The following is a 14,090-nucleotide window of genomic DNA, read 5'->3' as shown; positions in this document are numbered from 1 at the left end:
TGACTTTTGCCGAGGTTTTGTGTAAAGTTATCTCTGTTTTAGGGGAGGGCAGAGCAGAAGAGCACGCAGGTGGACTTCGCCGGTCGATCTTGGTTGGCTTGGCAGCTAAGTAGGATGAGATGATGCCATTCGCATGGGAGATGATCAGAAACAACTGAAGTCCCCAAGTCTTAAAAGTTGCCAGGGTTGGAGACTCCTACCTTAGACCATGGAATCTCAACCTTGGCAGCTTTAAGACAGGTGGGCTTCAACTCCCAGAATCCCCCAGTCAGCATGCTTTAAGACAGGTGGACTTCAACTCCCAGAATCCCCCAGCCAGCATGCTTTAAGAGGGGTGGACTTCAACTCCCAGAATCCCCCAGCCAGCATGCTTTAAGAAAGATGGATTTCAACACCATGATGGCTGGGGAATTCTGGGAATTCTATTTTCAAGTTGCCAAGATTGAGAAACCCTACAGGTAGTCTTTGTCTTACAACTGTTCATTTAGTGACCGTTCGAAGTTACAACAGCCTTGAAGAAATTGACATACAATCGATCCTCGGACTTAGGTCCACCACTGCATCCCCATTGTCCTGTGATCAAAATAACGGCTGCTTAGCAATTGGCGTGGAGGCAGCCTCCCAGGGTCACATGATTGTAGTTGTAAGTTGTATACCTAATCTGCATTCGGAGGGTCTTCAAACTTGGCAACTTTAAGACTTCATCTTAAAGTGGACTTTAACTCCCAGAATTCCTCAGCCAGTCCACAAGTCTTAAAGTTGCCAACTTTGAAGACTCCTGCTTTGGAGTCACTTTTAAGAGGTAACTGAAAATAGCCTCTGAGCCTAATTGGAATTTTTCTCCCAAGGTCTGGAAAGTCCTGGGTGGAATTAGAGCATCACGACTAAAAACAGGCACTAATTTTGACTTGGAGATTAAAAACTAATATTTGCCTTTCGAATATTATGAATTCTTCCAGTGGTCCTGGAGCTAAGGACGGCGAGCTGCTTATTTTTTCTCTCGGACTGCCCTACAGTTTTTGCTCTTCTTCCCACCTATAATATTTGAAAGCCTCAAACAAACAAATGACTCTTCTTGAAGTCTGAATATTACCTGGGGATCCAAACATGGTAGTTTCTTTTTTTAAAATATATATATATATATATATATATATATATATATATATATATATATATATATATATATAATCTAGCCCCCTTCGATGTTGTTTTGAAGCTCCAGTTCCAATCAAGGAGGGTTAGTTTAAAAAAAGGTGGAATGCTGAAATATGGTTCGGGGAAATTAAGTTTTATTAAATAAACCATTGTTGGCTGGTTTCACTCAACGATGGCTTGAGACACTGTAGGAAATTGGAAAAGGGCCCGGCTGCATTAGACCAGGAGTTGCATTTGTCAACTATAGGTAGTCCTTGACTTATGACCAAAATTTGTAATTGGGAGGGGAGTAGGAAATAGATATTGTGGGAAGGGAAGGAGTCATTAAGAGGAAGGAAAAGAAAGGAAGATATTGTGGGAAGGGAAGGAGACCGAGGGGAGGAAAGGAAAGAGGGAGGGAATGAAGGAGATATTGTAGGAAAAAGAGGGAGATGGAAGGAAGGAAGGAAGGAAGGAAAGTAAGGAAGGAGATATTGTGAGAAGGAGCGAGACTGAGGGAAGGAAAGGAAAGGAAGGCAGTTGGAAGAAAAATGAGAACGCTTGCTTTTAAAAACTACTAGACATTTTATTGGAGTATTAAGACAATTTTCTTAGGACTTTATTAGCACGTGAGTGTATTTCTTAGATTGCTTTCAATCAGACAGGAGACAGCTAGGCACTGAAGGGAACGTCCATCTGTCCAAACCCTTTTCTGGGGAAGGGGTATATGTGTGTGTTTGTTGGAGTGCAGGCAGAGATGAAAACCACCTCCCCTTCTGGGTTGTGCAAAGAAGTGCAAGCTGGGGAAAAAAACTTTGCCTGCAAGATTTGAGGCACGCTCCTTTCCTGGTGTTTTACAAGAGGTGACCAATTGTGGGAATTTTTTAACAGCACAGTAAATGTCATTATTTTATTTCTCTTTCTCTGATTCTCTCTCTCTCTCTCTCACATACACATACAGAGCCAGCGCACACTTCTCACAGCCTTTTGATGTTCAAGGCAGCGGTCCGGGTGTACAGTACAGCTGAGCCAATGTTTTGCTAAGAGAAGGACCCAGATTTCTGGAAAAAAAAAAAAAGAGGCAGGGATTATTTTTAAAAGGCAAATTCTACGGCTCGTTCCTTCCTTCCTTAACCCATCCAATTTATTGGGCATCACTCTCTAACAATCCCCATCAGCTTACAGGGAATCCTTGAGTTATGACCACAACGGAGTTTATCCACCACGGTGGCAAATCGTGACGCTTGCAAAACGGGTCAGTCACACCCACGCGACCCAGTTGTATGACTTCGGCTGTTAAGCAAACGCGGCAGTCGTTAAGCAAGCCACGGGCGTGGTTTCGCGGAAAACCTGAAGTCACGTGATCAACATTTAGACCCTTGGCAACTGGCATGTATTTACGACAGCTGCAGCATCCCGGCATCGCACGATTACAGGATTGCCACCTTCCCAGCCAGCTAAGTCAAGGATGGGGAGGAGAAACTGGATTCTCTTAATGACCAGGAGTTTCACTTAACAACCGGGGAGGAGAAAGGTTGTAAAATTGGGCACTTATCTGGCTGGCTTAGCAATGAAAATCCTGGTTCCAATTGTAGCCATATGTCAAGGACTACCCAATATTTCGGGGGGGGGGGGCTGAGGGAGCTTGTGCAAAGGGGGGGGAGAGAGGAAAGACCCCCTCCCCCGCCCCCAGCTCTAATCCTCACCTCTGCAATTGGCCGCATTTGATGGTGCTCAGCAATTGCTCTTTATTTTCTGCATCTGGACACGCAGCGTAAGCCTCCATCAGGCTGAGAAAGAACAGGGAAATACCAGGGAAGGTTACCAGCCCTCAATGTTGACATGCCAAGGAGAAACCCCTCATGTTTCATCATACATGTGGATCCTAACCCTTCACCGCATAGGATGGTGCTTTAAACTAGGGTACAGCATGGTCTGTTCTGCCAGCAACCAGCCTCTAAGCCAGCTTTTCTCAACCTGGCCAGCCTGAAGATGCTGTACTGCAGGGGTCTTCACAACGTGGCCCTTTGATGACTTGTGGACTTCAACTCCCAGAATTCCTCAGCCAGGCACGCATGCAGTGCAGGAAACTGTTAATGTTGGCTTAATTTCACACATGACGCGAATGCCAGGCTAACAAAATTAATTCCACCCCCCCCCCAACCTTCTTCCTGATCGTCATACCTGGCAGGCGTTTTGTATTTTTCCAAAATGGCAGCCGCCTTCTCTCCGCTGAGGCCGCTGATCTGCATCAGTTGCCTTGCGAAGACTTCGTACACGGTCTGTGCCTGGGAAAGGGAAGCAGGAATGGGGTTCAAAAAAAAAAAAAAAAAAAAAAAAAGCAGGTTTGCCGGTTGTGTGAATGCAGCTCAGGACCTGGTTCAGCCAGACTGATTTTCTTCCCTGTCTTTTGGTGAAATATCTGGACTAAATTCGTGTGGCGGTGAAGGCACCGGATGAGAGACTGGAAGACCCGAATTCAAATCCTGCCTTAGGCCCAAAGCCAGCCACGCCCTCTCCAGCCCTGGGAAGGAGGCAATGACAAACCAGCCACATCCAACCACGACCACCATTGAGCCGAAAATTTCCATGACTAAGCCAAGATGGTGAAGTGAATTTTGCCCCTTTTTACGACCATTCTTGTCGCAGCGGTTAAGTGAATCACGTTAATTGTTAAGTTTGTAATATGGCTGTGGTGTGAATCGGGCTTCTTCACTCAGTTTGCTTGTCAGAAGGTTCTCCTGTTCTGCTTGAGCAGGGGGCTGGACTAGAAGACCTCCAAGGTCCCCTTCCAGCTCTATTCTAATCTAAAGGTTGGAAAAGGGGACCTTAGGGCCCTGAGACACGGCTGCCGTCATAAACGTGAGCCAGGTGCCAAGCGTCCCAATTTTGATCACAGTCGCTTTTTTCAGGGCCGTTTGTAACTTCAAGCGGTCACTAAACGAATCGTCGTAAGTCGAGGACGGCCTGTGTTTTTCTGTTCAGTCTGGGATCTTCCACATGGAAAGAACGTGTTCCCCTCTTGAGGTCTTTCCTGTCGTCTATTTTTTCACCCCCAAAAATGCAATTCCGCCGGATTCCTCACCTTGTTCTTCGCAGCCCCTTCGTTAAATTCAGCAAATGTCAGAAGCCTGCAGGTCCCCTCCATGGGCTGCAGGGGGCGCTCGTCCTCCAGTTCCTGTTTGGTACAGCTCAAAAGCATTTTGTCCTACAGAGGGGAAACCGAGGAAAATAATCCTTAGAAAGCAGCTCTTTTCTTTCCCCTCCCCCCCCACTATTGGTCTATGTCTTTACAATCAGTCCTCCACTTACGACCAACTTACGGCTGATCCTTGACTTACGACTTTCCCCCCCAAAGTAGAACTCTTAACGCCAAGCTTAAAAAAAAAAGTAAGAGACTAGTCCTCATGAGGGCCAAGGAGTCCATATCGCTCCAAACTTACCTCGTACAGCCTGGTCAAGTGACGGGTCATGACGGTCAGATAAGCGGCAGATTCCCGAATGTCACGAGTACGTTTGACAAAGAAGCCATCTACCACCTGAGGAAGATGAAGATGATGAAGGATGATCACGGCCATCCCAAAACCCCTTTGGAGATTACAATGAATGCAGCTGAAAGGAACAAGTTAAAGACGTGGCAAAATCTGGGACCAGCTAGAAAGCAGGTTTATGGTCAGAATAACCAAATAACAGAGCTGGAAGGGACCTTGGAGGTCATCTAGTCCACCACCCTGCTCAGGCAGGAAACTCTTTACCATTGAAGACAAAGGGTCATCCAATCTCTTCTTAAAAACATTCTCCAATGTTGGAGCACCCACAACTTCTGGTGGCAAGCTGTTCCACTGATTAATTGTGTCAGGAAATTTCTTCTTAGTTCTAGGTTGCTTCTCTCCTTGACTAGTTCCCATCCATTGCTTCTTGTCCTGCCTTCAGGTGCTTTGGAAAATAGCTTGACATCCCCCCCCCCCGCTTCTTTGGGGCAGCCCTTCAAATATTGGAAGACTGCTATCATGTTGCCCCTCGTCCTTCTTTTCTCTAGACTGGCCATACCCAATTCCTGCAACCGTTCTTCCGAGGTTTTAGCTTCCAGTCCCCTCATCATCTTTGCTGCTTTTGGAATTTGAGACACAAGTTTTCCTCTTTGCAGATAAACCCAAAGGTAATTTGACAACTGGACTTTGTTTTTCTTCAAAGACGTTTCGTTTCTCATCCAAGAAGCTTCTTCCGCTCTGACTGGATGGTGGGGAGTGGAAGGATATATACTCCTTGCAGAAAGCTGGTCATTTGCCTCCTTTTAGAGAGTCGTTGAGGCCACTTGGAGGTTTACCTGTGTGCTTAGGGTCACCTGAGTGGTGCAAATGGATGTGGAACACATCCTTTCAGCAGTTCCAAGAAGGATCCACACCCACTTGTACCACTCAGGTAAACCCCGAGGACACAGGTAAACCTCCAAGTGGCCTCAATGACCCTCTAAAACAGGGGTCTTCAAACTTGGCCCTTTTATGACTTGTGGACTTCAACTCCCAAAATTCCTCAACCAGTGTGCCTGGCTGAGGAATTCTGGGAGTTGAAGTCCACAAGTCATAAAAGGGCCAAGTTTGAAGGCCCCTGCTCTAAAAGAATACAACTGGCCAGCGGTCTGCAAAGACTATAAATCCTTCCACTCCCCACCATCCAGTCGGAGCTGAAGAAGCTTCTTGGAGGAGAAGGGAAACATCTTTAAAGAAAAACAAGAAAGTCCAGTTGCCTCTTGAAAAAACACCTTTGGGACAACCAGGACCTGGAAGATGGACAACCTCCGTAGACGTTTGCAGGTGAACCTCACCTGAGTGTTGACAATCGCTTGTTGCAGCGTCTTTTCGGGGAGACTGAGATGTTGCACGGAATTCGCATCTTCTACCAAGTAGACGGGGTGGGAAAGACCACACTGTCGTAGGCGGAACTGGATTTGAGGCATGACAGAGGACGGAATGAGGGTGTGTGTGGTGTGAATAGATGGTTAGGAACCAGAAATTAAATCATGAATGAACATTACAACCTCAATCAGGACTGGAAGATTCTATACGTCCAATTTACAATTCCTTCCCAACTTGGTCAGATCCTGAATTAAGAGGACTCTACCTTTTGTTCCCGAAAGCGACCGTCGATGATGCTTCCACACAAATCCGGCATCCGTTTCCGTTCCACCACGTAGTCTAACACCAGCTCACGAACCGTGGTTGGTGGCAACTGCTCTGAAAAGGGAGATTAGAAGGGAGAATTTAAGGATTTAAGCACAGGGAAGCCGAGATTGCCATTCTCCCTTTAGGAACAAGGGTTTAGGTCAGGGGTAGGCAACCTTGGCTCTTTTGTGACTGGTGGACTTCAACTCCCAGAATTCCTGAGCCAGCATGGGGGAACTGTGGCCCCTTCATGACTTGTGGACTTCAACTCCCAGACTTCCTGAGCCAGCATGGGGGAACTGTGGCCCCTTCATGACTTGTGGACCAACTCCCAGAATTCCTGAGCCAGCATGGGGGAATTATGGCCCCCTCATGACTCCTGGACTTCAACTCCCAGAATTCCTCAGCCAGCATGAGGGAAACTTTGGCCCCTTCATGACTCGTGGACTTCAACTCCCAGAATTCCTGAGCCGGCATGGCTCAGCATAGAAACCTCTCCCTTTCCCCTCAGCATGGCTGGCTCAGGAATTCTGGGAATGGAAGTCCACCAGTCATAAAAGAGCCAAGGTTGCCTACCCCTGGTTTACATTCTCACCCACCTGCCACCTGGCTCCTCCTCTCTCTGGCCACCCAGAGGAAATCCCCCACGTGAAGCTTCCGGATGCTAAACGGGACGTTGTGACGTTGAAGTTCGCGCACCAGCTCCTGTTTACGGGAGGCAGGTCCGCTGCAAGCGAGAGGGAAAAAGTGCTTTTCAAAATCTATTTCTAAGAGGAAATTACTTTATTTCATGACCCAACTAGGTAACTTCATCAGTGCTGGAAGGGAGGGGTCTTTGTGGAGAGAAGGAGGAGGAGGAGGAGGAGGAGGAAGACGACTGTGGGGTCCTTGGTGCTCTCTGAGCTTGGCTGTTTTCTTGCAGACATTTCATGACCCAACTAGGTAACATCATCAGTCCTGGAAGGAATGGGGTTTGTGGAGGAGGAGGAGGAGGAGGAGGAGGAGGAGGAGGAGGAGGAGAAATAACTATGGGGTCCTTGCTGCTCTCTGAGCTTGGCGGTTTTCTTGCAAACACTGCAGAAGTTATGTCAGTCACCTGTAACTTCAAACGGCCACTAAACAGACAATCATAAGTCGAGGAATACTGCATGAGTGAAGGCAGCTGGATTTTGTACACCGATACACACACTGTGCGTGACACATATGATGTGGGGTTTTTTTAATCCCCACGGCTGCTTACCCTGTCGTCTCGATGAAATCCACGCAAAGAATCACGTCAAATTGTCCAGGTCGCAAAACCAACTGGGCTTTGGACAGCCCCGAGTTCGGCTCTTGACAGCTGAATCAGGAAAGAAAAGATCAGCAAGAGAGAGGATAGCCGGGCGGGTGAAATTATAGGCAGTCCTCGACTTACGACGATAACAGAGCCTGCCCCCCTTATGGCCATTAAGTTGTGACGATCGTAAAGTGGATCGTCCCGTTTAACTGACCCCGTTTTATGACCTTTTCGCAGCGGTTTTTAATCAAATTCCTACAGTCCTTAAGTGAATCTGCCGTCGTTAAGCGAAGCCATTGTTTGGCAGGGAGCATTTTTGCCAAGAAACCATGGAAATATGGAATGGGAGTTTTTTTGCCAATAATGCAGTGGAAATTCTTTGCATTCTGATGGAATGCAAAGAATCCTGGTCCCCCTTGTGGGTCGTAATTTGAGGACTACCTTCGCTTGCTGGTGGGGCTGGTCCTCATTGTGGAAATTCTGGTCCCCATTGTGATCGTAATTCGAGGATTTACCTGTATTTGCCGGTGGAGCTGCTGGCTGAAATTTCTGAGCCCAACGAGCTTCCGTCGTTTTGCTCCAAAGCGGTTTCTCTTGTTTGGGGTGCTGCGGTTTTTGGGGTGCTGGAATGGTCTTCCTTCAGTTCTTCAGAGGCCTGCAGCTCCCGGGCAACGGTCAGCCCTGCTTCGGTCAGAGAATATCTGCTTGGAAAGAGGTTGCAAGCCAAGATAGCCTTTTAGGGTCCGGTTCTCCGGAAGTCCCTCCGCTCAACCGTGAGCGTTAGTTCCAGCCTCCTGAATTTTTAAACTTGGATTTTTCACTTTGACCCTTGTTCTTAATTCTGCTTCTAAGTTGTGGATTTACAAGGTTTTGTGATGTTGTGGTAAACCACCCATTTAGGAGAGATGGGTGGGGTAGAACTTTTAATAAATGCAATTAACCAAATAAAAATCAAAGGGGAAGAAACATGGCTCTAAGGCAAATTTAACCCTGGATTGGTGCTTCTGTCACAGTTTCCAACCATCTTCCATTCGTCGTCCGTTTATCTCCTCGTTCTCTCTTGGACTGACAAGCAAATCTTGTCAAAAATGGACCAGTTCTGTTAAAACACGACCTCTCTCCAAATTCAAGAAAACCAATAGGGTGTAGGCAGGTTCTCCCCCCTCCCAACTCTTTAGTATAACCAAAAAAAAAAAAAAAAATCAACCTGGCTGGGATGTTAGTCTTGAGGACTAGCTCCTTGCGAATCAGAGTGCTGACAATAGACCAGGCGGTGCTCTTACCTCCAGAATCGGCCTGTAATGGGGCAATCAGCATGAGAATTGCTAGTCAAAATAGCAACAGAATTATCAATACAATACAATACAATGCAATGCAATGCAATGCAATACTTCTATTGCTGTCATCAATCAAGTCAATTTGGTCTGACTTGAAGACTCACACACAAAGAACCAATTTTCAATAAATTTAATCATGGGTGTAATAACAAGCAAGGAAGAGATCAGCTTACCAGAAAGAAAGATTTATCACACAGCGGCTGAGCAGTTTTCTGCAGCTCTGCTTTGCTCAGATAGCCCCGGGAATCAGGTTTCTAGGAAAGAAATCCAATTCCTCTTTAGCAAAGTGGCCGTTAAGCGAATCACTGAGTTGTTAAGTGAATCATACGGTCCTTAAGCAAATCCAGCTTCTTTTATTCACTTTGCTGGCTGAGGAATTCTGGGAGTTGAAGTCCACAAGTCTTAAAGTGGCCACGTTTGAAGACCCCTGACATAGGGTGATCACAGGACACCCCACCACCACTCCCGGGATGCTGCAACCATCATAAATTCACGCAGGTTCCCAAGCCCCCAAATTTTGGATCAGGTGACCACGGGGATGCTGCCACAGTTGTTAAGTGCGAGGCCCCTTTTTCAGTGCCTTTGTAACTTTAAATGGTCACTAAACGAATATTTGCAAGTCAAAAGGACTACCTCTAAGTAGAATCTAACTGGAATCGAATCAGAATCTAAATAGAATCGAATCAGCTGCTTTGCAATCAGCCGATTCAGCCCTGAAACGGTTCTGCAGACCACAGGGCTGGCACCCGCTGTATCTTACCACGGTGTGATTGTAGAGTGCCAACAGAACCGCATAAGCCGGAGAACGCCGAGTTGGCATGTAAGTCCGGGCCCGCTGCCGTGGAACAGTCTGCTTTTTCTGGAAAGAAAAAAAAGAAAAAGAAATCCAGACCTGTCTTTTTCGATAGTTTGGATATCGTTGTGGTTTGTTGCATAGTCAGCCTGATGTTTAGACTTGCCACGCTTGTTAAATGAGTCACCGCAGTTGTTAAGTTAGTAACACAGTTATGAATCTGGCTTTAGGCCCACCTATCTATCGAGAACCAACCGAGAACAATTAACCAGTGGAATGGCTTGCCTCCGGATGTTGTGGGTGCTCCACCACTGAAGGCTTTTAAGAAGAGATTGAACAGCCATTTGTCTGGAATGGTATTAGAGTTTCCTGCCTGAGCAGGAGGTTGGACTAGATGACCTCCAAGATCCCTTCCTACTTCATTATTCTGGTATTCGTTTTTCCTTCTTTCCTTCCTTTCCTCCCTCCCTCCCACTGGAGGCTTTTAAGAAGAGATTAGACAACCAGTTGTCTGAAATGGGTTTCCTGCCTGAGCAGGGGGTTGGACTAGATGACCTCCGAGGTCCCTTCCAACTCTGTCATTCTGATAACAATCTTCCAATATTTGAGGGGCTGACACAAAGAAGAGAGCTTATACACCGGAGACAAATTCCTTGTGTGTCCCAGTCACGCTTGGCCGATAAAGAATTCTATTCTCTTTACTACTGTTATATATAAAATGTATTTGCTGCCTGTCTCAGGATTCAGGTGACTCTGAATTCTCTCCTCCCCGCTCCCCTGTCCATCCAGAGTCACCTGCACGCACAAAACGATGCAAACGGTCCCAAAACGAATGGAGGAATGTTATCCATACCAACGGTCTCAACTTTGAGCATTGCTCTTGATGTTCAACTGGCTCCAGAGAGGGCTGAGCTGGTTGTAACACCGGCCTGTCGCTGGAAGTTGGATGGTCCACATCTTCACAACTTTTCCACGGAGAAGTTGGGATTGGCCCACCTGGAAGGCATATGACAAACTCTTTCAACTGAAGCTTCTGAGCTTTGAGGTAGACCAGGGGTCTTCAAACCTGGCCCTTTTCTGACTTGTGGACTTCAACTCCCAGAATTCCTCAGCCAGGCAAGTTGAGAACTACCTGTAGTGACTCCAGGCCTCTCTCCTTCCATACCGGCCAGCGCTGTAGCGTCCTGGGTGCTGCGGTGTCTCTCCAGCTGTTCATCCAGCTGACGGCAGATCTTCTCCCCAAAATACATCAGGATCCGAGCCTCACAGCCGCTGCGCAAAGGGAGGGGATATTTGCGGAGAGAGCTCAGCGCCTGCGCACGACAGAGAAATGTCAGATAAATTGGGGGCCCAGAGCAGGAATGAGATGTTGCTTAACTCAAGACAGTCATTTTTAATAGATTTTTTTTTTTTAATCCTGACTTTACAGAGGCCAGGTGGTCCTCGACTTACAAGCTTCTTTAGTGACCGAAGTTGCAGCCATGCTGGAAAAAGTGACTTAGGACCGTTTTTCACACTTACGACCCCATGATCACGTGATGTACACTCAGATGCTTGGCAACTGACTCATGTTTATGACAGTCATAACTCACTTAACAAATGTCTCACTTAGCAACATAAATCCTGGGCTCACTTGTGGTCGTAAATCGAGGACTGCCTGTAGTCTCGACTGACTAGTTACGTTAATCTCACATGCAAAGTTCTGCTCTTATTAAGCTAATTGTATATTAGATAATGCTAATTCCTGCATGATTGTATTGATCACTATACTAACAACTATTGCAAACGGCATTATACCAAAAGCTGGGTTAATTATTGCATTTTTATTGTCATTATTTTTCTAATAATTATTCTAACGGCTATTATATGAAGACTTTTTCTCATTATTGCAGGATTAATAGACGCATTCATTTTGAGGCGGGGCTTGCCTCTGTGGGCGGGGCTTGCCTCTGTGGGCGGGGCTTACCCGTTCATAAGCGCGTTGGCTCTTCAGACGGCCGCTCTCCGCGGCCTGGTCGCGCCATTCTTGCAGCCATCGCGTAAATAAAGGGTTCGGGCCTTCCTGCGGCGGCTTCGGCATGTTTCAAAGCCCGCCGCCGGTTTTTTCCCCCGTTTTCTCTCCTTTTCGCGCTCTCGTTCTTTTAAAAAAGGGAAATCGTCGGGCTCTTGCACCAAAGAGTTGCAAGGGGGCAGAGCGGCTGTCCGCTGCAGCATCGGCGCAGGCGCAGTTTGTCCGCCGATTGCGTAGCGCTTCGTGCGTGGTGCCTCTTCGGAGGAAGCCATAGAGATAGAAATATAGAGAGGCTGTCGTTTGAACATCTCATTTCCTCAACTCCCCAAATTGGTCTTTGCAGAGAATAATTCAATATTTTATTGCGTTTGTTGCCCTATGTGTAAAGCAAACAGTGCAAAACAAAGTGTCAGAAATCCGTCCTTAACTGTCCTCTCCAGTCTTATTTGGAATATTTTAAATCAGTTTTTTTTTTCCAATCTTTAGTGCAGAGGTTTTCAAACTTGGCCTTTTTATGACTTCTGGACTTCAACCCCCAGAATTCAGCCAGGCAGGAAGTTAAAAGTCCACAAGTCATAAAAGGGCCAAATTTGAAGACCCCTGCTTTAGGGTGTATGGACTTCAACTGTTAGAATTCCCCAGCAGCTCCCACATTGGGGCATTCTGGGAAACAGACCCTTGGTAATTATTTCAGTCCTTTAAGTCAGTGTTTCTCAACCTCAGCAACTTTTAAAATGGGTGAATTTTACTTCCAGAATTCCCTGGTCAAAATGGGAATTCTGGAAATCAGGTCACACTGCTTAAGGCATGTTGGCTAGGGAAATTCTGACAATTGAAATCTACGTGTCCTTAAAGTTGCCAAGATGGAAAAACACTGGCTAGAGTGATGTACAATATTTAGGATGGGCAACTGCTTTTAAGATGTCTAGGAAAATAAATATAAAGTAGCTACTTTGTGTAAACATGTCTGGCCATAATCTAAAAGCACAAAGCTATTCTCTGCTCCAAAATGATAAAAAGCACATTCTCTTCATCAAATATTTTTGCAGACATTGCTCTCCTATTGGAAGTAAAACTCCTGCTTCAGATGCTAATGTCTCTGCACCGAATATTACTTGTGTATTGTCAAAATATTGGCGCTTATATGCACAATGATCAATATTCTGGACAAGCAGTAACAGTTTGATGGAATCGGCAGTTTTTTTAGGTGGATCAGTCTCCAGCTAAGCTTCTTAATTTGGTTAAAAGCGTAGCAGTTTGTTCCTATTCATAATAATAGTAAATCTATTTATATTCTGCATTTCAGCAGAGAGCTTTCTTTCCCATCGCCAGCTAAAAGATCATTTTCATTGAAAAAAATATGAATAAGAAATATTACTCCAAACATTTTAAATGGATAAATCTTTCTGCTTCCCCACAGACTTTTCTGGCTTCCGTGCAACAGATTAGTTATGCTTTAACCAGCTTTTAAACTAGTTCTACTATTACCAAAACAGCATGTTAGACTCAATCGGCCTTTGATCTGATTTAGTGCCTTAATCTCTACCCTCCGTTTGCAATTTGTATTTTGGGTGAAAAAGCTGGCATTTAAAGCCAGCCCTGGATTAATCATTAAGAAAACTAAGCCCCTGTTTACCGCATAAGGAGGGGCACCCCATTTTTTCCCCCTCCCAGTAATTATGCCTTTAACTCTTTCACAGCCCTGCCCAACTTTAGTTGAATTTTCCCATATTTGGCCGCCTTGCCCTGTTCGATTTTCATCTGCATTGTTTAGATAAAATGTTTTCTTCAGCTTGGGCAATGACTAAAGTTTAAAAGTTTGGTCAGAAGATGTTGCTAAGAAATTAGATTTATCACCATCTCCTGGCATGAGATTTTGGCTTGTGTTGCAGAGATACCCTCGGTGCATTCTGCTCAGGGCATCCATTGGTGTTCCTCCAGCTCTGCTTAACCCATGAAGTAATTTGGGGGAAATGTTATCAAGCAGAGCGAAAAATAAAAATAAGAGCGAAATCTGCTTGTGGGTTTGAAAAGATGGATGGTTTTTTGTTCGTTTGTTTCTTAAGCAAACTTATTTGGGCCCATCTTGCAGTTCAGATGACTGTGAGCGTCATCTAGCCTCTGTTCAAGATCCTCCATCCATGGAAGAGCCACCATCTCCTGAGGCAGGCAGTTCCACCGGCGAACAGCTCTTCCCCTGAAGCAGTTCTTGTGGATGTCCCACCCAGATCGCCTTCCTTGTAATTTAACCTGGTTTCTTCTCCTGGTTTCTGAAACAGGTCTGAACAAGTCCACCACGTCTTTGACATGGCAGCCCTTCAGACAGCTACGAAGACAGCTGTCAGCTCCCCCTGCAGCCTTCTCTTCTCCAGGTAAA

The 14,090-nt window shown here is 46.0% G+C and overlaps 1 protein-coding gene across 1 annotated transcript; it reads right to left on the bottom strand.

Moving 5' to 3' along the window:
* Positions 1 to 1,699: 1,699 nt before the first annotated feature.
* Positions 1,700 to 11,940, bottom strand: MUS81 (MUS81 structure-specific endonuclease subunit). Its single transcript, XM_039366219.1, has 16 exons — positions 11,669 to 11,940; positions 10,835 to 11,015; positions 10,556 to 10,698; positions 9,670 to 9,768; positions 9,083 to 9,163; positions 8,780 to 8,868; positions 8,088 to 8,273; positions 7,537 to 7,635; positions 6,896 to 7,023; positions 6,256 to 6,368; positions 5,960 to 6,076; positions 4,578 to 4,673; positions 4,220 to 4,342; positions 3,319 to 3,422; positions 2,841 to 2,924; positions 1,700 to 2,195 (listed from the first exon to the last, which is right to left on the bottom strand). The coding sequence occupies exons 1-16, from the start codon at positions 11,780 to 11,782 to the stop codon at positions 2,129 to 2,131; spliced, it is 1,824 nt and encodes a 607-aa protein (XP_039222153.1). The 5' UTR covers positions 11,783 to 11,940; the 3' UTR covers positions 1,700 to 2,128.
* Positions 11,941 to 14,090: the final 2,150 nt, after the last annotated feature.

The sequence above is a fragment of the Crotalus tigris genome, unplaced genomic scaffold, assembly GCF_016545835.1.
Source record: "Crotalus tigris isolate CLP2741 ecotype Arizona unplaced genomic scaffold, ASM1654583v1 scf7180000020245.1906669, whole genome shotgun sequence".
In the NCBI taxonomy this organism is placed as follows: Eukaryota; Metazoa; Chordata; class Lepidosauria; order Squamata; family Viperidae; genus Crotalus; species Crotalus tigris.
This window is presented reverse-complemented; position numbering and strand designations above follow the sequence as displayed.

Coding starts and splice junctions, on each gene's coding strand:
- MUS81 (XM_039366219.1), bottom strand. CDS start 11,782: ATGCCGAAGCCGCCGCAGGAAGGCCCGAACCCTTTATTTACGCGATGG. Junction 4,674..5,959: donor AAGCGATTGTCAACACTCAG/GTGAGGTTCACC, acceptor CATCTTCCTCAG/GTGGTAGATGGCTTCTTTGT. Junction 2,196..2,840: donor AAATGCGGCCAATTGCAGAG/GTGAGGATTAGA, acceptor TTTTTTTTCCAG/AAATCTGGGTCCTTCTCTTA.